Source organism: Oryzias latipes, chromosome 16 (genome assembly GCF_053564925.1).
Source record: "Oryzias latipes strain Hd-rR chromosome 16, Olatipes_Hd-rR_3.1".
Classification (NCBI taxonomy): domain Eukaryota; kingdom Metazoa; phylum Chordata; class Actinopteri; order Beloniformes; family Adrianichthyidae; genus Oryzias; species Oryzias latipes.
In genome coordinates this window covers 7,416,382-7,440,025 of record NC_136252.1, presented here as the reverse complement: position 1 = coordinate 7,440,025, position 23,644 = coordinate 7,416,382, and the positions used below count along the sequence as shown (strand labels likewise).

Here is a 23,644-nt window from a genome sequence, read left to right as displayed (position 1 = left end):
TTGAATCCTCAGAGCTGCACAGCGGTCCCAGCATGTCCCACACTCGTCCACATCGGAGCCATGTTGGCTTCTCCTCCCTCCACCCCACGTCACAGGGACAATAGACAAACAGACAGAATTGAAAGCAGATTTCTCCTCTTGGTTTCATCTGCTGGCAGCAACAATGCTGTCATTTCATGAGCCTTCTGGAATAATCACCAGTTGTCTATAATTGACTAAAAATAAAACTCTAAAATCTTTGATTTCAATAACAGCCAGTGGGTCAAACAACAACAAAGAGCACAAACAGAGCCAGGAATGCTTTTCTCTTTGGTCTGTTCATCACTCCTACTGCTTGATGCCTGCAGTCGACTGCTGGGCTGCTAAAACTGCGCAGCTGGACCCCTCTGCTACCAATTTAACTGCAGCTCAGTGGGAGAGAACACAGAGTAAAAACAACATTGTGGTTTTTGTGGTGCATCTTTAGCCGAAATAACGTTCATACTCTTCATTTTCTTCATTTCTCCTCATGTCTGCTGTTCTCCTCACCTCCGCCGCCTTTGTAGAACAGCTAAGTTGGAATAAATCCAACCATCAACCAAAAAACTAAAGTAACTTTGAACACATGCAGTTTTAAGCTAAATCCTGCCTGGTTCTGTGAGTACATAAAAGTTCTCTGTTATTGATCACTCAAACAAAAGCATTTTTCAAATCTGGAAAAAGTACTTGGCCATGCTGATGTTCATTTTTCATGGTTTTGTTTGAATTCCGACACGTAATGCTATTCTTAAGCTTTTTATAGTAACCTATATCCATATATGGATGTTAGAGAATCACTGATAATCTTATTAATTGTGCATCCATAACATCTATTATCTGTGTCATTTTGTCCCCTCACCTGTGCTATTCTGGATATTAAAAATGAACAAACTTGTGTCAATGAAGGCCACTCCTCTTTAACCTATGATGCTTATTGATTTATCAAATCACTTTGGCTCCAAAAGGAACTTCATTTAGCATCTACATGAAGGCAAATCAAAGGAAATCAAATCAGGCATCAAGGGGTTAATCTGCTTTATTTCCAGTCTCTTCTGGTTGTGTTCTCCTAACAGGTCTGTGAGGTGGAGGTGGGCGACATGTTCCCCCTCCCCCCCTCTGAAGCCTCATCCCAAGCCAAGCCCTGCTCCGTGCCATACTGGAACCTCCTCCAAACCAGTGACCAGGGGAAGGTGGGGTTCCCTCTGCCTCTCAGACACATGCTTCTCAGCTTCCATCCAGGACTAGATGTTACCGTTGGAAGCACGGCCTGGAGTCTCCCCGCTCCCGTTAGACCAGACTTCCCCAGGCAGAGCGTGTCTGTTCCTGTAGATCCGGACTGCCAGGGTGGCCTGTGCAGCAGGTGGGTGCAGCAGAACACTGCTGGCTGACACAGCCTATTTAGAGTAAAGCACCAGACAAAATGCCATGAATTACCACAGCAGGTCACACTTTGTTGAAGTGCAGAGATAAAGCATTTCCATTGGTAGCCTCTCTCCTTCTCTGCTGTATCTTTCTTCTCTCTGTGTTAAACAACTTGATGCCCTTCCACTGAGTAACACAGTCTTCTGATTTTGAAAGAAAGTCCTGCATAGCACTGCTCCCCAAACCTTTTCAGGCCACGGACCGGTTTAAGACCTGACAGTTGTTTTTACAGACTGGCCTGTTTGAGGCTGAAGTGGGCGTCTGATTTCTTTTTTTCTTTAGCCTCCAGTGTCCCTTAACGTTCGGGGGCAAAGTTTATCTTCATTGTCTGTAAAATATCTGCAGCTGATTAAAACTTTATTTGCTCGCTGGATTTCATGTAGGAACCATTAAAAGGTGATATAGATTTTTCCTTAACCCAAACCTTTCAACGTGGAAGCTAAATGCCAACATCAGTCTCGTCCAACTTTAAGGTGCGATGGAAAAATTCAAGAAAAATAACTAAAACTGGTATTTTCTAAATATAATAATAAACCTAATTCCACCGTTTGAACAACTTTATTAGTAGCATCCTGGTAACATTAGACAGCCGGTTGCTGAATATTCTGCATCATTATTATGGTCTGTGGGAACAACTGTCACAGTAAATCCATGTTTGGAGTAAAGACTCCTGGTTTTGGTTTGTTAAATACAGATTTTGTTTATTTTGAAGTCGAAGGCTTCTCTTTTGTTTTCTCTCTGCGTCTTTTCTGGGAAAAGAAACTTTTCAAATAAGAAATTAAGAAAGTAGAGGATGTATTTTCTACACGTGACCGAGGAACTTGCTCGCGAATGAATCGGATATGGTGGAGAGAATCTAGTCGTTTTCCAAAGTAAAACCTTTATTCAGGATCAGATTATAAATGAAACAGAAAAAATGGAGGCTACAGCCCAGTACCAACCATCCCACAGGGGGTTTGGCACCACTGCTGTATAGTTTACCTGACTACACAAACATAAATTCAAACATTTCAACAAGTGCTTGGTAAGAATCTGCTCACTAACACAGCTCAGAGGAGGCACAAATGTATTCAACCATTGTTGGATGTGTTCTTTGGGCTTTGCAGAGCCATTGTGCTTACCTACCAGGAGCACCTTGGGGTGACGTACATCACCCTGAATGAGGACCCCTGTCCACGAATGCTGATCCAGAACAGATGTCCTGTGCACCTGCTCTTCAGGGAAAATGTCAAAGGTAAGTAGAGGCCTACTAATGAAGCCTTTGCTTTAGTGACATCAGTTCATGGTGTACGTTTTATGGTCTTGGACAGAAACTCCAAGGGCTGAGGTGTACTGCCGCCGTCTACCTGCCAACTCTTCTCTGCACCACGAGCTCTACCACCACGTCTCTGGTTTTCCTGATTGCAGACAGAAAGAGACACTGCCCACAGTGCAGCTGAAATCCACGTTGGACCAAAGCCCCACTGAGTGGACCAACTCCATAGACATCAACTACCCTGGCACCCAGGTAACAGCCTGTGTCTCATTCCCTTCAACACAACATCTCCCTCTGAAGCCATCAGCTCTCCTGTCCTGCGTGTGAGGGCTAACCCTTCTAATTGCTTTAAATGCCCAGTCAACAAGTTGACATCAAAGCAGCTCTGTGAAAATAAGGCAGCCCCTAAAACCGCTCAGTGGAGCCAGAGTTTACAATGTGTCAGTGGCAGGGTTGATGTCTTGAATTACCTAACTAATTACAACCAGACGCATTAGGGCTGTAAACCCCTTTAACCCCAATTTTCACGTAATTTTTCCAATAGTTGAGCTTTATAATTGTAAAACAAGCTTGGCTGTGATGTAAAGGAGCAAAAAGGTTTTGTTTGGCTGTCCTGTTAGCTCATTTGAAATGAAAATAGCTCTGGTTGGTATCTAGTTAGTGCAGTGTTTGTTTTGTCTCTGTCTCCATGCTTGTGCGTCTGCTGGAGCAGCGGCGGTCCGGTCGGCTGGTGTGGCCTGAGAAGCGCGTGTAATGTTTGGTGTTGTGTCTCGGCAGCGGCAGGTCAGGGTGACGCAGAGGCTGCACATCTCTGGTTACTGCCAGCTCCGGCTCTGACCTGCGTGTGAGGTGTTTCAGGTCAAAGGGCAGACGTGTTATGACTGCTCCATTCAGAGCTGATCTGCTTCTTCTGTCACCTGAGTGTCTGATCAGTGCAAAGCCCACACGATGGAGGCTAAAGTGAGACATGTGTGCCTTCAGAAACAGTCATGGGCAGAAGTTTGTGTCACCTTCTATAGTAATACATCAGGGTTTCCTGGAGGTTTTAGTTTGATAAAATGATCAGAGTGGTAAATAAATGTGTCAGCAATACTGAGTGTCTTCTCATGACTTCCATAGAATGTACAGGATCGGCCTGATGGAAGGATCAACTGGATAAAATCAGATGTTTGTTGTTCTGGAGCATTAAGCTGCATTATACCACAAATGAATACTCGATTCTGATTGGCTGCAGAGTCTCCATTAAAAAGTGATCATGATCATTTTAGAAGAAGGTCCGATCACATAGTCTGAATGTTCTCTACTATTGCACTGATCTAAACGCCAGCTGGTAACCGTAAAAACCCAAACTTGGAGCAAAGGTGGACTGACGTTGTTCCAGTTTATCACAAGAGCAGGACAGTAGAAAAGACCTCCGTCCTTCACATGTCTCTGTGATGGACATGACAGGAAGGGACTTTTACCATCAACGGTAATGTTGACTTCAATTTGTGTCTTTGTCTTGTTTCCCTCATATCTTAAAAGAGAGTAGATAAGTGTTTATGGATGATTCTCTTATTAATTAATGATCTGCTGATCCACATTTATTGATCATGTGGATATTTCTTGCACTGAAAGTGATCTAGAAAACTACTTGTTTTCTAGAAACAAATTTTAGCTTCATCATTTGGACAAAAACCAACGGTAAGAGGAGATCGTTACCTCTGAAATGATGCTTTGATGCCTTAACGTGACGTTTAGCATACATGCCTCTTTCCTCTGCTGCGGCTGAGCGAGGTCGGTGCAGGGTCAGTAGCCGTTACCATGACAACGTGTTGCACTTCATATCAGATGCTATGAAAAGGATTTAAACCTATAAAATAACAAGATTAAAGTGCTAATTACTGATTTCTTTCTTTTGTAAGTGACCAAGTGGAATAACGCCCTTTGAGGTGTCAATCATCAGAAGTGAAGGAACAAAGCAGAACAGAAGTTTATTTATACCTGCAGCAACAAAGAATCCTGCACTGACACTAAGTCGACACGTGTGCGCCTTTGCACGCTCCATGGGCATTTTAAATGTCTATCACACCGGGGGTGGTATGGGCTGGCAGAAGAAAGGTGTGCTGATAAAAAGCGGTAAACAGTGTGTGACAAAGTCATGCCGAAAATGACTGCTTTTGTTGCAAAAGCCCGAGCTGCTAAATCCAGTGGATACTTAGAATCTCTTTATTTGTGAGTCAGTTTTGGAGAAAAAGTCTCTGTCAATGTTTCTTGTTGTAGAGAAAATGTGAAAACAAAGATGTTTTTTTTTGTGTCCATGGTTGTATTTTATAACCAAAAGTATTATTTTTAATGTGTTGCTTAGGTGGTTTTCCTGCCAGGCTTTGGGTGTCTGTACACAGATGTGTCGTACGACGGCGGCACCCTGGTTCTGTCCTTGGCGCCAGAGGGCAGCATGGACGCCATGACCTACCAGCACAGCAGGTACGTCACGCTACCCCCCACTCCAGCCATATTCACTCAGCTGTACAGGGTTAGCCTTTCACACCTGACCGTCAGAGAAGCTTTCTCCTCCTCCATACTCCAGGCTTCCCTTTCACCACAGGAGGGCAACAAAAGCCTCATCTGGTGTGATGAATTACAGCTTTATTCCATGACATCAAAACCGTTGTGCCTTTTGGCACAGCAAGACATTAATAAATGGTGTTGTAAAGTAAATGTAAACAGACGACCTCAGACAGTGATCTTTGTGAATCAATCCATGATGGATGAGCTTGGTCTCATATTGTTCTCTAAAAACAATCAGTCATTATACAAAGGCTTTGTTGAAACTTTGATCATTATTAGATTGAAGTGTTTGCTTCAGCAGAAGAAGACAGTTCAAGATGTTTCTGTGTCAGTTTTATAGAAGGTTGCTTTGTTTCAGAGCGTCTGGGCTGTCCTTCAGAGTGCTCCTCGCCGAGGTCAGTGCCGCGGTGACTGATGACATCACCAGCACAAGCGGCTCCGTGGAGCTGCTGAGGCTCACCTTAACCAAGCTGCTGCTGAGCTCGGCTCCTGCAGGCAGCTCTCTGGCCTCCGAGCCGGCGGCCGACTCTGGTGTTGCCGCTGCATCTGCCTCATCTCTGATCGAGGTCTGCTGCTCCAGCCTGCAAGTGGACAACCAGCTTTACAATCGCACAAGTTTCCACTTCCCCGTGCTGCTGTGCCAAGACCAGAGAGGCGGAGTTGAACCTGCAGCTCTGTGGAGTATTGACAACAATCCCACAGAGTCCCCGGAGGCGCTGGAGGAGTTCAGGCGCTCCTGTTTCCTGCAGCTGAGAATGACGATGGACAGACGCTCTGTGGAGGAGGTGAAGCTCTTTGCCCGCCTGTCAGCTGGAAACAAGCAGCCTGTTCTCACGTAGAATTTATTAATAATAACAATCTTTTAGCAGCATCATGAAGCTTAAAGACCCACTCCGATCATCTGTTGATGTTCTTTCAAAGCACTCAGAGTGGTCTTTTAATTACGATTTTGCTGTTTTTAGCCTAAACTTTTTAAAAACCTGTGGTTTTCTAGGTCATAATTTCTGCAGAGCAGCAGTAGATCATTAGAAATTCACCTGTGAGTTGTGGGCGGGACTGTTGGCCCAAAGTAAACCCGCCCATATTTCCTTTCAAGCATCTGTTTGCAGGCTCTCAAGCTAGCTTCCAGGCCCTCACACCCCCAACCGGACATTAGCGGTGCAACAGAAAAGGCGAGGAATATCAGAGCTATCCGGTCGTACAGTTTAGATCCAGATTCCAGCTCAGTCCAGGAAAACAAAGACGTTCATGGATCTGTTCGTCTACAGCGGAGCAGAGAGCTTGTAGTGTATTTTCTACATCACAAATATCATCTTTTTCAAAAGGCTTTTTTTTTGTCTTTTCCTGATTCACCGCAATGTGAATGAAACATATTCAGAAATGCAATTTGAACCATTTCCAAAGTAACAGTGATTTTCATGTAGATCCTAAATTAAGGTCATTTTGGAGCAAAAGTGGTTTGATGCATATTTGCATCAATAGTTGTCATTTTTTTAGCATCCTCAGAAAAATGCCACAAGACCATGTTAGAAACACCCAAAACACAATTTTCATTAGAGTGGGTCTTTTAAAGCTGGCATGTCTGACTGTTTGGCTGCTTTGCTTCCATGTTCTGGATTGTGTGAATTGTTTGGTTTTGTGTCCAAACCCTGAAGCTGCCTCTCTCTGAACAGCTCTGTGTCCTCCTTTACCCTCAGGTCACCTTCCAGCTGCAGCCTGCCAGAGTCTACCTGGAGGACACTTTTGTGTACTACGTCAGAACTCTGTTCCACACTTACATGCCGGACAGAGCTGTGAGCAGAGAGCCTAGAGCCGACTCTCTGCTCCCTGAACAGGTGCCCCACCCTGCATTCATCATCTGAGCTGTTAGAAGCAGCCTCAGCTCATCCCAAACGGGGCCTTTTTGCCGACCTGGTCTGTGCTGAAGGACAGGACCAGAGCATGATGGTACTGGTTGATCTCTTGCAGGTGCATCAGTCGGTGATGGCTCTGGTCCACCCCGTGCGGCTGCAGAGGCTCACCATTCAGCCGGTGAACCTGCTGGTCAGCATCCATGCGTCCCTGAAGCTGTACATCGCCTCGGACCACACGCCTCTGTCTTTCTCCGTGTTCGAGAGAGGGCCGCTCTGCACCACAGCCAGACAGCTGGTTCACGCTCTGGCCATGCACTACGCCGCTGGAGCTCTCTTCAGAGCTGGTATGTAGCTGTGCAGCTGCATGTGGCCTCATCATCATCATCATCATCATCATCATCATTTCACCCTAAACCCGGTCAAGAAGTATACACTATAAATCTCCCTGCAGCGTGTGGACACTGTTGTCTGTGTGAGATGTCAGGATTTCCAGCCAAATGACTCAGTCAGCTCTGTGGATTGCAAACTCATCTCAGGCAAACTCTGGCAGAGAGCACTGGAGTGAGAAGCTGAAGCATTTGTTCTCAGCGCGAGCACAGCCCGGCTCTCACACGATTGCACCCTGGGGCTCTCTGAGTGTGCAGTAAAAGTGATCATCCAGGCCTGAGAACGATCCCCTCTGTTCCCATGTCATGATTTACCGTCTCATCTCAAGGTTTGACAGATGAGTCATGGCGTGAGGGCAGCACGACGCGCTGCGCTCGTGAACGGCCACCGAGTCTATGCGGACTCATCCGCATCGTCAGAGCCCCCCCACACATGGTCTGCTTTAACCCCGTCACTTCCACGTCAGCGGTCACAGCGGCGGACAGACGCTTCCTTCTCGTTAGAGTCCTCGGTTCTGCTCGTATGTCAGCATGCTGATGGGGACAGAGGGAAGTGTTGCCTTCTGATGAGCTGATCCCTGCAGCCTGACATACTAACAGCCCCGTTAAAACCCTGTTACGGAGCATGTATGTTTGAAGGCGAGCTTTAGGCCTCAACATCTTCTTCTGTCTGGACGTTATGCTCCACCAAAACCACAACTGGGAGATCACATGAAGCCGAAACATTCAGCGCCCCCGCTGGGGTCACTTTCCTGCCGTTAGAGTCCATCAGTCAAGCACAAATTGACAGAGAATAGGAGCAGAGCAGCGCCTGACTGTGGAGGAAAGCCGTTTGATTTTGGTGATTCAGTCGTCAGAGCATAAATATCAATGAGCCGTGGCATCTGAGGGGAAGCATGGTTGAATGAGAGAGGTGAGATAGTAGGAGGCTGTAAATCACTGCAGAGTGTGATCGCATGCGGGAGTCTGCGCGTCTGGGAGAGTTGGGATGGCTGTGCTGCTGAGAGAAGAATTTGGATCGATTCATGTAAACTGCTTTTGGCCAGGAGACCATGGCAAAAGTGAGTTTGCTCAAGGGGCATGGAAGTGGAATATTCCTCTAAGAGAACACCTTCCAGATGTGTTGAGAACAGAACGTGTGTCAGGACTGTGAAGCACTGCTGTGGGAATATTTCTGCACATCATCTTTTTTTGTTGTTGTTGCGTCATTCAAAGCCTCCAATTAAGTGTTATTATTAGGGTTGTGCCGATGGACGATATCATCGTCCATCGTGATGGGTGACTGACATCCCGATGGAGAGACCACCATCGTGATGCCACGCCCCCGCCACGTTGCGCGTCGACATCATAAGCCGCGGTTACATGTACAAAATATCTTGATGGGATCAATGGTCGGATTAGAATCCAACCGTGTACATGGGCCCAGAAAAATGTTTTCAGAATATAAAAACGTTCACTAAGGTCACAATTTCGGTCGGAATAAATCATTCGCACACGCGCAGTATTCGCACATGCGCAGTTTGAAAACCGGAAGAGGATACAACTTCCGCCGAGCGGCTTTTTTTCCCAAACTTTATTGAAGGTAACAATTCAATACAAAACGATAACAGCGGCGAGCAGCTATATACATTGACATGTCAGCTCGGTAAAATACGAGACGATCTTCTAAACGTGCTTTTAATAATGTTACGGTTATTATGAAACACCTGTTCGCTCATCATTTGAATTTTAATCCGTGTGGTCAGTGCTTTTTCTGAACGTAGCCAGGATTAGCAGCATGCTAACACGGGCTAACAACATTAGCTTTGGGTGGTGCTGCATCCTGTGAATAACATCAGCCTTTATTTAGTCGGGACACGACTGGAAACACAAATCCGCGTGATTGTTTGAATGTTTTCTAAGGACTGAGCGACATTTCTGCTTTGAAGCTCAAACCGCTGTGTGTCTGCTGACGATCCGAACTGTCCCGGTTCTGAGTTTGATAGCTTGTACCCCTAGAGGTGCGGGACGGATCGCAGTCTTAAATCTCCCACACATACCGCTCATGTACCCCCCCCCTTCCCATCAAACATAAAGCTGTAAATCCGCCCTCCGCCGGTCCACTTCGCTAGTTAAGTGCGGGAGCGGACCACTTCTTTTCTATCTTGCTTGTTACTTTTTCTGTTAAAGTCACTTCCCTCAGTTTATACTGGATCATCGCGGATTAACCATTAGTTGGGAAATAAAATGGAAAAAGCAAAATAACGAATAGCAGTTATATAAGAACGAAAAATGTAAAAAAATACCCCCCCCCCCCCCCCCCCCCGACGATGTCATCGTCCATCCCGATGGTTGACAGCAAACATCGTCAACGGCCAATTTAAGGGACATCGCCCAACCCTAGTTATTATATATTAGCTTGGAGTCCAGGCTGTCCTGGCGTTGAACTGACACTTCTGTCAGTCGTGACTCCCTAAAGGCTGCAGGAATCGACCCTTTGTGCTGCACTGTGCTTTTCCCTGTGTCTCAGGATGGGTGGTGGGATCCCTGGAGATCCTCGGCAGCCCGGCCAGTCTGGTCCGGAGCATCGGAAACGGCGTGTCGGACTTCTTCCGCCTGCCGTACGAGGGCCTGACGCGCGGCCCCGGAGCGTTTGTCAGTGGAGTGTCCCGAGGAACCACATCTTTTGTCAAACACATCTCAAAGGGTAACGGGCGTCTCTAAACATCAGAACGGTTTCAGCTCAAACCCTGAACTAGAACAAGCCGCTACTCTTTTTCTTTTAGGCACCCTGACCTCCATCACTAACTTGGCCACCAGCCTGGCGAGAAACATGGACCGCCTGTCTTTGGATGAAGAGCACTACACCCGGCAGGAGGAGTGGCGGCGACAGCTGCCTGAGAGCCTCGGCGACGGACTCAGACAGGGATTGTCCCGGCTTGGCATCAGCCTGTTAGGTGTGTGATGATGTCATCATCTGACACCTCAGTGAAACCCAATCTGTGCCCGATTTCATTTAACTTTAGCTGAAGCCAGCAGATGTTTTCACCTCTGGATTGAAGAGAAACCGTATTTTCCCATGATGTCATTGTGGGCATCTTTTCTGTAGTTGCTCCTCCCTCTTATGCTACGTTCACACCAGACATGTGTTGCGTGTTCTAGAACATGTATTAGTGTCTGGTGCTCACACCAGACCGTTGACACCTGCACATGTACTCACAGTCTGAAGAGGTTCGGTGCAAAATGTCAACATGGTGCAAATCTGGTGGATCTGGCTCCCGGCTTTGTCTTTCTCTGCTCTATTCCGATATATGGGAGACTTGGTATCAGTGGCTGCACCTTTTGTACGTAGACCCCGAGAACTGACCTAAAACTTGTGTAGTTATTACAGCAGAAGCCTGAAACGCACATTTAAATCGACTTTTCATTAAAAGCTGTTCCTTGAACGCATGTTGCCGAGGGCGATGTGAATGTAGTTTAACCCTTGTGCTATCTTAGATGACCCCGCCTTACATTGACGTGTTCTCCCTACCATGACAAAGGTGGATAAAGGTGGAAAGATTTCATGTAATCCATGGACACCAGTGAAGATCACAAATCATTGAAGAAAAATGGTTCAGAGCTCTGTCTAGTGGGTCTAGATGACCCAACTACCAATGTTAATGTGCCTAGGATAGCACAAGGGTTAAGGAGAACCACGCTGGGCGTGATGTCACAAAGTTGATCCGGTCTTGGTGCTGCTCTCAGGAGCCATTGCTGGCATCGTGGACCAGCCAATGCAGAACTTCCAGAGGAACTGTGAGTCTCAGAGTTCAGCCGGGACCAAAGCCAAGGGGGTCATCTCTGGAGTGGGGAAAGGCATTGTGGGAGTTTTCACCAAGCCCATCGGGGGAGCAGCTGAACTGGTGTCCCAGACTGGATACGGTGAGTTCCCGTTTAAGCCTTCTTCTCCATCATTACATTCAGACAAACGTTGACTTTCTGTGGAGAGACGAACTGGATGAAGCCGCAGAACAGAACGTCAGTCTGTCTCCATAGCAACAGCCTCACGTCTTAGTGCAGTGTTTCCCATCCACAGTACTGACAGTACTTCCAAACCTAAACTGTGACCACCTGTGATTTCCTCACATTCAACCATCAGAGCTGCAGAAGGAGCCTAACAGAACCCAAAGAGCCTGGAGCCACAATAAACGCACACATGCATCAACTGTTGGGGCAATTATCAATCCATCAGTCTGCAGACCCCCCCCCCAACTTCACTCATCTCAGCTTCAGGCAGAGGCCAAGTGGTTATTGAACTACGACCCAGGAGAGAGCTGCTGAAGGACCCCCCCCCCAACACTCACACTCACAGAGGAAGTTCAGCCCTTCTGGAGCCACTCTGTGTTTTATTGGGGGTAGATTACAGCGGTGGGGAGTTGGGTCGGTGTGTGTCTCGGTTACAGCAAATAAACTACCAACCAGGGGAGTCGCTGTATGCCAGAGCAGACCCCCCCAGGCTCTGACATGTCGCCCCTGCACGCTGCAGCAGCCATGGGGGTTTGCTGATGCTGATGCCTTTGCTCCTGCAGGGATCCTCCATGGAGCCGGCCTGTGGCAGCTTCCCAAGCAGCTCTACCAGCCTGCAGAGGAAAAGTTTGCTCTGTCTCCAAACAGTCACCTGAAATATGTCTGGTAGGAACTCAGCCGCTCCCCACTCCTGCTTCTCATTTCCTGCTGTTAGCTGGGCTCTTCTGTGGGGGGGGGCACATATTCTTGAATGTGTACTTTTCTTGGTCTGCCTCCAGAGTGTGATGTTCTCTTCTCTCATAACCCCCCCCCCCATTTCTGGTGTTTAGTTTATGAAAAAAGTTTCATCTTGATCCCACACATGGCAGCCATACTGGCCCCCCCCTTAAAACGTCTTCATGAGCCGTCTGCTCAAACTATGAGACCTTCTGAGTCCTTCCCAACAACAGGTGATGCTAACTAGATGAAATGTCAACAAAGATGATAAAGGTCACATGATTTCCAATGTTTTAATTCCGTTTTACTCTCCACTGCAGCTTTAAGGAAATCACTAATTGAACCGTTTTTGAAATCCCAACCAAGAGTCTGGTTAGCATGAAAAGTTCTTTCCATTTTACATATTAGAACCGGACTGAGTCAGTGTGATGACACCCACAGAAAAGGACTTTTTTTGCAACACGAATACCGCCATGTTGGAGCAGGGATTGCTCTAAGACAGTCTGAGTAATTGTTTCTATGGCGACCACTCCCGCCAATCAGGACTGATCTCGTTGTACCACACCCTTCTACCACTTGAAAGGCAGCTACACCAAATCTGTCAAAGGCTTCAAACATTGGACCTGAGACCACAGACTTTGATTGAAGCCAGCTGATTGGTCAGTGTAACCTGAATAACCTGCACTGGAGGGAAAAAATGAGGATTAGCAAGAACATGTTAAAAGGTAGCAGAGCAGGAATGGTGAATCGGACCAGTAGAATGAGTAACAGCTTGTGTCCTGCAGGAAGATGCTGCAGTCTCTGGGACGGACTGAGCTCCACATGGCCCTGGAAGTGACCATTGTGAGCGGGTCGGGTCAGGAGCACGCCGGCTGCCTGCTGCTCACCTCGGAGGTGCTGTTCGTGGTGAGCATCAGTGAAGACACGCAGCAGCAGGCCTTTCCCATCACAGAGGTGAGTAACCTCACAGAAAAGGACAGAAGGTTCTTTGGACCGTCAGGTTGACGTCCATCCGTCCGTTGTCTTCAGGTGGAGTGTCAGCAGGAACCAGAAGAGCCGGATCAGCTCACGCTCACGTTACAGCAGCAGACGTTAACCAGCAACTCTGAGGTGAGACTTTAAACCATAATTGTTCCTGTTTTCATCTGAGGACAAGTCAGTTTAGGAATGACAGACGGGTAACGGATCATTCTAGTCTAAATGGGTTTTCCTCATGACCAGACCGTGGAGGACCGATGGTCTCTGTTATCTTTAAGTTGTGTGGGGAAAAAAGAGCAAAACCATGACGACCTCATGGCCAGCCTCCATCATGGCGGCTGGTCAGGGTCTGTAGCTGTAGCTGTAACCATCCTCTGTTCCTGTCAGGGGGATGGCGTCCGTGAGCGTCTGTCAGAGCAGCAGTATCAGCGGCTGCTGGATTATGTGACCAGAGCCTCGCAGTTCCTGTCGCCCTCGCCCGCCGCCTTGCAGCTGCAGCCCCCAGTCGCTCTGGCAGAGTCGCCACCGTCCGTCACAAAGTCTTACCGCTACCTGGTGGACCCGCCTTTTGCCAAGGTGTTTGTGAGGAGATTCATCATGGTGAAGAACAAAGCCTTACACATCGGATTCCACCCGTAAACTCTGCGGCTCTCAGATTCAAAGACCTTTTTTTTAACACAAATTAAGCCTTAAGTACCCTGAGTGTTGTCATTCTCTTCAGATGTGGAGAATTCATAGGAAACATATCTTTTGAAACGACCAACTTATCAGAATGTGTTTTAGTCCTGTTCAGACACAACACTACTCCCATTTGTTGCAGTTCAGTTGGGCTGCTGTGGTTGCGGAGCCTCCAGACGACAGCAGAAACGTCTGCAGCGCCTCACTCCGCACCCCCAGCTCGTGTTTACATTCTGCATCGTCTCATGCCAATGTGAAGTGCAATGCTATATGTTGATGGACACTAGAGAAACCAGCTGATGACCCAAACGTTTTTAGAGTATGTAAGATATTCATGGACTGAAGCCAAACAAGATGCCTTTTCTATGTCTCTACAAGTCTATGCCTTTATAAATCTATAATATATGAACAGAGAAAATCTTATTAAATGGATGCAGAAATCCTTTGGTTTGTGTTGTCATTTTTTCCTCCATAACACACACATAACACGTCTCTGGCTGTCTGACTCCAAATGTCAGAAGAATCAGTGCATTGTTTCACTCCTGTAGGAGATGGACGTTAATTTTACCAAACAAACATAAAGTTTGCCTCTGGGCCAAAAAAAGTAGGTCTATAGCATTACCTGTGATGATGCAGTGAATGCTGTTAGCTGAAACTCATAGCTTGCTAAAATATTAGCTAAATAAATAAGAAGTTCAAGATCTTCATATGACAGTTTTCCTGAGCTTAGTAATGCTCCTCAACTGGAAGAAACAGTTCTTGTTCAGCTATCTGCAGTGCTGCTCCAGCGACATCTTTGTCAAAAATGACACCCAAGTTTCTTAGGTCGGGTTTGACAGCCTGGCCAAGAGAACCCGAGTGCTGCTTAGGGGGCCGTTCTGGTACAGCTGTTCAGAGGGAACCAAGGCTCAGTCCGACTGGAAACGAACAGAGTCCACCTCCAAAGATGGGTCCAAGAACGGTTCTTGGTCCCGGACCAGGGTCCGGTTGGGTGTATTCAGACTGAAACCATGTTCCAGATCGAGGGGAAAAAACTGGGATTCTCTTTAGGCAAAGCAAATGTGTCCAGTCTGAATACACCCTTAACCCTTGTGCTATCCTAGGCACTTTAACGTTGGGTCATCTAGACCCACTAGACAGGGCGCTGAACCTTTTTTCTTCAATGATTTGTGATCTTCACTGGTGTCCATGGATTACATGAAATCTTTCGACCTTTATCCACCTTTGTCATGGTAGGGAGAACACGTCAATGTGAGGGTGGGGTCACAGGATAGCATAAGGAGCTCCTAAATCTGCTGAGTTCTCACACTGATCCTCATGACCTTCATGGAGGGAGGGGGAGGGGCTTGAGCTGCGACAGGAGGTCATTCATCTCTGATTCCATGGCCCTTCTGAATGAATCTTTCATGAGGAAATCATGTCAGTCAAAGTGTTTCTGAGAACACGGATACCCTGAAGCTCTTCTTCAGGGTATCCGTGGCACTTCTCTCGGTTTGCTCTCCTGGAGTTCTGGCGGCAGCAGACGTCGCCCTCTGACATGAGGGTGAGTTCAGCTTCACGCGTGACTCCTTTCAAAGACACCTCAGAAACATGACAGCTGAATTTCTGCATGAATCCACTTTCATTAGCATTCAGAACACAGTTTCCATTTATTGTTGTTTTACGACCAAATCAAACATCTTCATCATCTTCATCTTTTCCCACACAAACGGATGTCTGCTGAACAGGTGCCAGCAGGGGGTCCTTCACTTACTGCAGAGGTCCGAACGGATCAGTCAGAAGCTCCTGCAGATGTGGAGGAGGAGGCCTCCAGCTGACTTTGTCTCCTCAGCAGCACCTCCTCCTTCTGCAGACCTGCCATGTACTTGGAGTACGACCACAGCAACTGAAGGAGAACACACAAAGAACACAGGAACGTGAAGTCTTTGGGTCAGCAGATCTGACCGTCTGCTTCTGCTGCAGGTTCAATTCCCCACTGTGGCCCTCTGCTTGTTCCGTATGGGGAGAACCCTTCATGCACTCTGCAGGTCATTTATCCAGGCTAGTATTAGGAAACCATCAAACGTGATGAACTGGTGTGAATTAGTTTGACCCTTTCTGCGTAGCGCCAAAGAGAACCTGGTTTCTGGCCTAGTTCGAGTCCCTCTAAAGAGCATCTATTGGTTACAGATCTGCAGCCATCTTTAACCCCTTGACGCCTGAATTTATTTCCAGCTATGAAAAATAATCACTTGTGTTTTTGCTTTCAAGCAGATGCTACATTTTGGAACCAAAAGGGTTAAAGAAGAAGCTCCCCACCGGCCGTGTTTCCATCAGCTGCGCTCTGCTCGGTCTTCTCAGCGACTCTTTTCCAACTCCTTCCTCTTTGTCTTCATAGTCTGCCTCTTCTAGAAGACTCAGCTCTTGGAGCTTCAGCTCCTGCACAGACAGACTGTCTTAAACGGACATTTGCTTCAAAAAATAGACCACATTACGACAGGGAACTCTCCTCTTCCTCACCTGGGTTCTCCTCTCTTCCTCCTCCTCCTCCTCCTCTTTCCTCCTCTGCCTCCTCACTCTGGCTCTGTGACCGGCTCGTTTCTGCTCCAGCACAGACAGCAGCTGCTCCTCCCCAACGCTGCTTCTGAAGTCTTGAAACTCGGGCCACACGGTCATCAGCTCGTTGAAGACTGACATCTGCGTGAAGATGCAGACGTGATGAAGAACCCGTGTTTGCAGACGTGCAGGGTGTCGGCTCTGCAGCAGCACCTGCGCCTCTCTGAAGATGTATGGGCCCAGCTGGTGACGCTCCTCCAGGATGCGCTGGGCCTGATCAGGAGGAATGTCGATCTGCAGCGCAGGCGGCATGGAGGAGTTGATGAAGCAGCTGATGATGATGGAGATCTTCTGCTGGATGGTGGCCTCGTCGCTGTGGGAGTGACAGAGGTCCTGTGGGACATAAGGAATGAAGAAAATACCCTTTGGTATTCGCAATAACAAACGGAGCAGGATGGAGGACGTGTAATCGTCATCGCCTCACCTTGTAGCGCTGCACCTCCAGCCAGAAACGCACGTCATTTTCCAGGAAGTCTCCCTTCAGAGAGACGAAGTTGAGGAACTGCTGACAGCTTGAGGGATGGAGGAGGACCTGTCGGATCTCTGTGGAGGCGCTCATCCTCATCCCCTGGGCCTGCAGAGACGCGTGACAACCTACTGTGGACGGACTGAACCTCCAGTTTTTGTTCTTTGTCGGAGTGAAGGATTACAGTGTCATCTGTGATCTACGAGCTGCAGGTTGAAGTCACAGAGACTGAGATGATTCTGGAGAAAACATGTTACTTTCCAATGACAACATAATGATGTCAAAGATGAGAGTCATGGACTGAACGGAGCTCCTTCCTGTAATCATCCTGCCTCAAGCATTCATGTTTTATATCCCAGCTGCTCTGTGGAGGAAAACACCTCAAACTCTGTTATGAAACTGACTTCAGTTAAGTTGATGCTCTAATCTTATTTCTCCTGGATCCAATTTGGGATAACTAACCTCAAGGCCAAAGTGGTGTTTGACAAAGCCAGCGCTGGAAGCCAAGTTGTGAACAAAATCACACACGCTGTCAGGCCAGGAAATGCACAGCCTCTCAGCTGAAAATATCCAGCTTCCCTGGAGGACGGCTGCTTACCTCACTGGCTTCCCTCCTGGTTTGGCGTCGATGGCGGACGTGCTGCGAAAGGCGGTCCGCTCCCTGCAGCTGACACAGACAGAGGTCAGGGGTCACGCTCTTCTTTTCATCTTCAGTCTCGTCTCGGCTCTCTCTTCACCTGATAAACACCCTTCCCACATTTGCACCCGCCTCCCCCAGAGGGAAACCCTACACGGCGTCTTTCTCTCATTACTTGATGAGACGCGTGTCGCCACGAGTGGTAAACTTGATAACTAAATGAGCTGAAGCAGCGGAGCTAAAACTGCAGCAGCAAAGCCTTTAGGGGCTTTTCTGACCAAGACCAGAGGTTCTCCGCCCACTGCAAAGGCAAACAATTTATTTGAAGGAATTTAAGTAAAATTGCATCTTTGTTGACAAAACGGCATCAAAAAGTAAAACTGGGATTTAAAAAGAAAGAAATACTTAAAGACCCTCTGAAAGACCCTCTAATTACATGTTTTTGTGGTATTTTTCTGATGATGGAGGACATTTATGAAGAAAATTAAGCTCAAAATTGCATTTCTGAGTGTTTCTTTAATCATATTGTTGTGAATCAGGAGCAGACGAAAAAATGTGTTTGAAAAAGATCATATTTGTGACCTAGAAAATACGCTGGGCGGGGCTAAGAGCTCCCTGCTCTGCTCTATTCTGATGCATCCACTGTCAGACACATAGATCCATGAACGTCTTTGTTTTCCTCGTGAGCAGAAAGTGAAAAGAATGAACTTTCGGAGATAAAAATGTCCACATTTGTTGGACATTTTTGTTGATCAGATCTTTTGGGGACTGACGGAGTCCTCAGGGAACTGTGTCAGGTCTGTGAAAATGACTCACCCTCTGCCCAGATTTAGCCTCGTTAAAGACTCCATTGTTTACATGTTAATGCCAATTTGATTTGAATTTGTGAACGTTTCAAATAACCACCTACAGCTGCTGTACCTTCACTTTGTCTTTTTGGCGCTTGGTGAATTCTGGCGTGGCCAGAAACGAAGGCAGCCAGGTTTCCTCGATGTGGTTCCTGACTATGTCCTGGATCTCCTGGATGGCTGCGTTTGGCAAACATTGGGACTGCAGACGCTCTGGTCCTCCCGCCAAACGCACAATCTACACACACACACACACACACACACACGCATGAATGCTGTGGTGACCTGTGCACAGGCCTGCAGAGAGTGGTGGAGTTCTGTCCAGACTCCTGCTGCACTCCAAATCCTTCCTACAGATTCTTTCTGGGTTGCTTTCTGTCATTACTGCTTTTTCTGTCTTCTTCATGTGTTCAGTCTCTCTGCACACATGTGCACGCTGGAAATGAGACACAGTTGTGGCAGTGCAGTGGAGATGAAAGGACTGCGGCTGGATGACAGAGTGCGAGGAGCCGGGGCAGTAAATCTGTCAGTCCCTGCACACAAAAGCTGCCGGAGCCAAGGCTGCCGGGACAGAATCTGCTGAAGATGACCCAGATCCTCCAACAGCTTTACAAATGTCAAACATGAAGGATTTTGATGAGATGGGATCAATTCTGCAGGAATCAACACTGAGGTGATGAATGAGTTTGGCAGGAAGCAGCCCACTCTGGTGCCCCTGTTACATCTCTCCATCCCATCTCCACCCCAAGCAGCCGCTCTAAACTTCATCTTTGTCCAAAATCCTCTTAAAAAAATTTTTTTATTGTTGCTGGAGCTGATGTCTTTTGTCTTTCTGAATTCAAACCACATTGCTCTCTATCCTACTTAATTCCAGCCATCTCTCCTCGTCCCAGATCCCCCACCATCGTGCTGCTGTCAGCGTCAAGTCTGCTGGATGCCAAAAGCTGGAGTTCTGGAGCTTTTTATCAAATCTGGACCCTGCGCCTCTGATGGAGGGCAGATCCTGTCATCTCCAGCTGCCTGTTTCCACTCCCGTCTCGTCAAATCAGAGGGGCACACCCGTGGATTGAAAGTTCTGCTATTAGATCTGAGAGGAAGGGACCTGCTGCTGTTGCTCTCCTGTGGCAGGGCTGCCGGCTCCAAAGAAGTACTCCTCATTGAGATACTTGGAAGCAAGACGTTGCCACCTCTCCTGTCGGAGGATGGCTTCCTTCTGAGGACTCGTCTGGAACTGCTCCATATCCAGCCAGCACATCAAGTGGACACTTTACAAAACACAGCCAGGAACAATGAGGATCTTCCACAAACCAGGACTTCAGTTAGATGAGGATGGTCTGTAGAAGGTTACCTGGCCTCATGGTCTCGTAAGAAAGACATGAAGTGGATCAGCTCCTGACGCTCATCCATTAAGAAACTCAAACGGTAACCACGGTAACTTGGAGGCACACAGGCCCATAAGCCAAGAGCTTGGGAGGGATTTGAGTCGTTAAAAAACGTGGCAGGCAAAGGAAAAAGGTTGGAGCTGCAATGCTCCACCTGTGGAAGGACAACAGGAGGAGGTTCACACCATCACGCCTCATGAGTGACCAAAAGCTTGTAAATGTTGCTCCAACATGGCAGACCTCGTTCTTGCGGCGCTCCGACTCCTTGTTTAGACTCTGCAGCTCCTGGTATTCCTCACTGTTGATGCAGCGCACCACCTCCTGCACACACACCTAAACACACACAGATCATTCATCTACTCAGTTGTTTTCTAAATTTTCTGTTTTGGGATCTGAGGTGAAACAGGACTTTGCTTAAAACCTGTGATCAAATCAAACACGTCAGCGTGAATTTATTTGTGTTTGTGTTTACCTGCTCATCAAATCGAGAACGTTTTGTTTACATTCTCAAGATCTGGATCTTCATGCCTTCAAAAGGATCTCATTTCCTCCACACGGGAGGAAGCAAAGGATCTGTCTATTGTTCAGCACTGACCTGCTGGAAGGACTCTTCGTCTCTGCGGAGCAGCTGTGTCCATGCCTCCTGCAGGATGTTCAGCACATGCTCCTCAACCCTGTCAAACAGCTCCTCGAAGGCAGGCCGCAGTCTGTGATGCACCTCCCTCCTGATCTCCTCATCTACACCAAGGCTCCTTCTGGCCAAGCTGAAGACGTAAGTGAAGTTCAGAAGCTGCAGAGAAAAGGAGCCCACATCAGAGGAAGAGGAGAAGCAGCGAAGCCTCTCTGCAGAAAGCCACAGTCCCGTTCATTACCATCCGACACACGGCTACAGTGTGCCGCCTTCAAGGCCGAGAGAAGATTCTCTAAATGTTTAAAGACAAAATGCTTGTCTGACTGCAGGTCATGTTGTTCCTGACAACTTCAGACCTCTGAAACTTTTCATTCCCCCAGTGCTCAGGTCATGCGTGTGTGTGTATGTTAGTATGTTCAGACCTGGGCCTCTCTCTGTACTGTGAAAGGGTCCAGTCCTTCCTGGTAGAACAGCTGGTGGAAGTGCTGCAGGTCCGTCCAGAAGTAAATGGCGTTGATCCACCGCTGTGACATCACAAACACTCCTCATTATCTTACAACAGCAGAACTGTCTGCACCAACATTTGCTACATGAAATGTATGAAAAATATTATTCTATTGATTTGAACAGAAGAAGCTTGTTTTGTTATAAATAAAGCCAACTTATAGTCAGTGCTCTCTTCTTTCAGATGTTTCTCTTTGAGTCAGTTTGCTGTATTAAACTTGGCTGTGCTCTTTTCTATTGAACTCTGTCAGTAAAAAGTCACATAATTGTAAACTAGATCATCTCAGAAGACCTTCAACATGAGCCAAACCTGGATCTAAGGAGTCAAATGTAAACAGGCTCAAAAGTGCTGTAAAAAACATCTGATAGAATACTTGGAGATGGGACAGAGCTGACACGCACCAGGAAAACCTCTGTTTTCCAGAAAAAACACACAAGAACCACATTTTTGGGATGAAGTGTTTTAACTTGCAGACCTTCAAAGAGAGTCTGAAAGTGTTTTGGTTTACTGTGTTAACAGATGTGATGTCTTTAGGCAGGAGCCCCAAAGGAACCGCGGGTTAAACAGACCGTCCAAGAATACAGGAGAACAGACAGGCATGCTGTACATGGTCTCTAGCTGACTGCACCTGGTTTCTAGACGACTGTTCCTGGTCTCTAGCTGACTGCACCTGGTTTCTAGACGACTGTACCTGGTTTCTAGACGACTGCACCTGGTTTCTAGACGACTGCACCTGGTTTCTAGACGACTGTTCCTGGTTTCTAGACAACTGCACCTGGTTTCTAGACGACTGTTCCTGGTTTCTAGACGACTGCACCTTGTTTCTAGACGACTGCACCTGGTTTCTAGACGACTGTTCCTGGTTTCTAGACGACTGCACCTGGTTTCTAGACGACTGCACCTGGTTTCTAGAGGACTGTACCTGGTTTCTAGACGACTGTACCTGGTTTCTAGACGACTGTACCTGGTTTTTAGACGACTGTACCTGGTTTTTAGACAACTGTACCTGGTTTTTAGACAACTGTACCTGGTTTTTAGACAACTGTACCTAGTTTCTAGACGACTGTACCTGGTTTCTAGACGACTGTTCCTGGTCTCTAGCTGACTGCACCTGGTCTCTAGACGACTGCACCTGGTTTCTAGACGACTGCACCTGGTTTCTAGACGACTGCTCCTGGTTTCTAGACGACTGCACCTGGTTTCTAGACGACTGTTCCTGGTTTCTAGACGACTGCACCTGGTTTCTAGACGACTGCACCTGGTTTCTAGAGGACTGTTCCTGGTTTCTAGACGACTGTACCTGGTTTCTAGACGACTGTACCTGGTTTTTAGACAACTGTACCTGGTTTTTAGACAACTGTACCTGGTTTTTAGACAACTGTACCTAGTTTCTAGACGACTGTACCTGGTTTCTAGACGACTGTTCCTGGTCTCTAGCTGACTGCACCTGGTCTCTAGACGACTGCACCTGGTTTCTAGACGACTGCACCTGGTTTCTAGACGACTGCACCTGGTTTCTAGACGACTGCTCCTGGTTTCTAGACGACTGCACCTGGTTTCTAGACGACTGCACCTGGTTTCTAGAGGACTGTTCCTGGTTTCTAGACGACTGTACCTGGTTTCTAGACGACTGTACCTGGTTTTTAGACAACTGTACCTGGTTTTTAGACAACTGTACCTGGTTTTTAGACAACTGTACCTAGTTTCTAGACGACTGTACCTGGTTTCTAGACGACTGTTCCTGGTCTCTAGCTGACTGCACCTGGTCTCTAGCTGACTGCACCTGGTCTCTAGCTGACTGTACCTGGTTTCTAGACGACTGCACCTGGTTTCTAGACGACTGCACCTGGTTTTCTAGACGACTGTACCTGTTCTCTAGACGGCTGTACATGGTTTCTAGCTGACTGTACCTGGTTTTTAGACGACTGTACCTGGTTTTTAGACGACTGTACCTGGTCTCTAGCTGACTGCACCTGGTCTCTAGCTGACTGCACCTGGTTTCTAGACGACTGTACCTGTTCTCTAGTCGGCTGTACCTGGTTTCTAGCTGACTGTATCTGGTTTCTAGACTACTGTACCTAATTTCTAGCTGACTGTACCTGGTTTCTAGCTGACTGTACCTGGTTTATAGCTAAATGTACCTGGTTTCTTGATGACTGTACCTGGTTTTCAGCTGACTGTACCTGGTATCCAGCTGACTTTATCTGGTTTCCAGACGACTGTACCTGGTTTCTAGATGACTGTACCTGGTTTTCAGCTGACTGTACCTGGTTTCCAGCTGACTGTACCTGGTTTCCAGCTGACTGTACCTGGTTTCCAGCTGACTGTACCTGGTTTCCAGCTGACTGTACCTGGTTTCCAGCTGACTGTACCTAGTTTCCAGCTGACTGTACCTGGTTTCCAGCTGACTGTACCTGGTTTCCAGCTGACTGTACCTGGTTTCTAGATGACTGTACCTGGTTTCTAGATGACTGTACCTGGTTTCTAACGGACTGTACCTGGTTTCTAGCTGATTGTACCTGGTTTCCAGCTGACTGTACCTGGTTTCCAGACTGCTCACAGAAGCGTGTGAAGTAGAAGCCGGCGTAAAACTCCACACAGAGAGCCTTCAGCATCTCTGAGCGTCCTTTGCGGCGCTGCAACTGACTCCTTCTGGATAGCTGGCAAAGACATTTAAATTAAATGAAAATGAGAGGCAAACCTATACGGAGAATGACATTAAACCGACATGACATA

General features: G+C 47.4%; 2 protein-coding genes across 12 annotated transcripts in view; one reads left to right on the top strand and one right to left on the bottom strand.

The window, feature by feature from the left end:
• The window catches only part of vps13b (vacuolar protein sorting 13 homolog B), a 318,767-nt gene extending 304,481 nt beyond the window's left edge, over window positions 1–14,286 (top strand). For 3 of the 4 annotated variants that reach the window (XM_023964361.2, XM_023964362.2, XM_078933836.1), the window contains exons 55-68: window positions 1,092–1,378; window positions 2,547–2,674; window positions 2,751–2,947; window positions 5,043–5,161; window positions 5,604–6,030; window positions 6,943–7,080; window positions 7,214–7,442; window positions 9,994–10,170; window positions 10,250–10,420; window positions 11,211–11,387; window positions 12,035–12,137; window positions 12,974–13,142; window positions 13,218–13,298; window positions 13,554–14,286. In XM_023964361.2, coding sequence (XP_023820129.1) covers window positions 1,092–1,378; window positions 2,547–2,674; window positions 2,751–2,947; window positions 5,043–5,161; window positions 5,604–6,030; window positions 6,943–7,080; window positions 7,214–7,442; window positions 9,994–10,170; window positions 10,250–10,420; window positions 11,211–11,387; window positions 12,035–12,137; window positions 12,974–13,142; window positions 13,218–13,298; window positions 13,554–13,805 — 2,655 coding nt within the window. In that variant the 3' untranslated portion in view covers window positions 13,806–14,286. Of the gene's footprint in view, window positions 1–1,091; window positions 1,379–2,546; window positions 2,675–2,750; window positions 2,948–5,042; window positions 5,162–5,603; window positions 6,031–6,942; window positions 7,081–7,213; window positions 7,443–9,993; window positions 10,171–10,249; window positions 10,421–11,210; window positions 11,388–12,034; window positions 12,138–12,301; window positions 12,422–12,973; window positions 13,143–13,217; window positions 13,299–13,553 lie in introns of those variants that run through there. The other variant, XR_002874967.2, reaches the window with a different exon arrangement.
• A 1,182-nt stretch (window positions 14,287–15,468) lies between these two features.
• The window catches only part of rgs22 (regulator of G protein signaling 22), a 19,193-nt gene continuing 11,017 nt past the window's right edge, over window positions 15,469–23,644 (bottom strand). For 6 of the 8 annotated variants that reach the window (XM_020709946.3, XM_078933838.1, XM_078933839.1 and 3 more), the window contains 13 exons: window positions 23,449–23,568; window positions 20,826–20,927; window positions 20,368–20,562; window positions 20,013–20,105; window positions 19,739–19,926; window positions 19,493–19,655; window positions 18,464–18,628; window positions 17,504–17,572; window positions 16,864–17,013; window positions 16,593–16,772; window positions 16,344–16,520; window positions 16,143–16,262; window positions 15,469–15,729 (listed from right to left, as the gene is read on the bottom strand). In XM_020709946.3, the coding sequence (XP_020565605.2) occupies window positions 15,616–15,729; window positions 16,143–16,262; window positions 16,344–16,520; window positions 16,593–16,772; window positions 16,864–17,013; window positions 17,504–17,572; window positions 18,464–18,628; window positions 19,493–19,655; window positions 19,739–19,926; window positions 20,013–20,105; window positions 20,368–20,562; window positions 20,826–20,927; window positions 23,449–23,568 (1,836 nt within the window). In that variant the 3' untranslated portion in view covers window positions 15,469–15,615. The remainder of the gene's footprint in view (window positions 15,730–16,142; window positions 16,263–16,343; window positions 16,521–16,592; window positions 16,773–16,863; window positions 17,014–17,503; window positions 17,573–18,463; window positions 18,629–19,492; window positions 19,656–19,738; window positions 19,927–20,012; window positions 20,106–20,367; window positions 20,563–20,825; window positions 20,928–23,448; window positions 23,569–23,644) is intronic. The other 2 variants (XM_020709947.3, XM_078933841.1) reach the window with 1 other exon arrangement.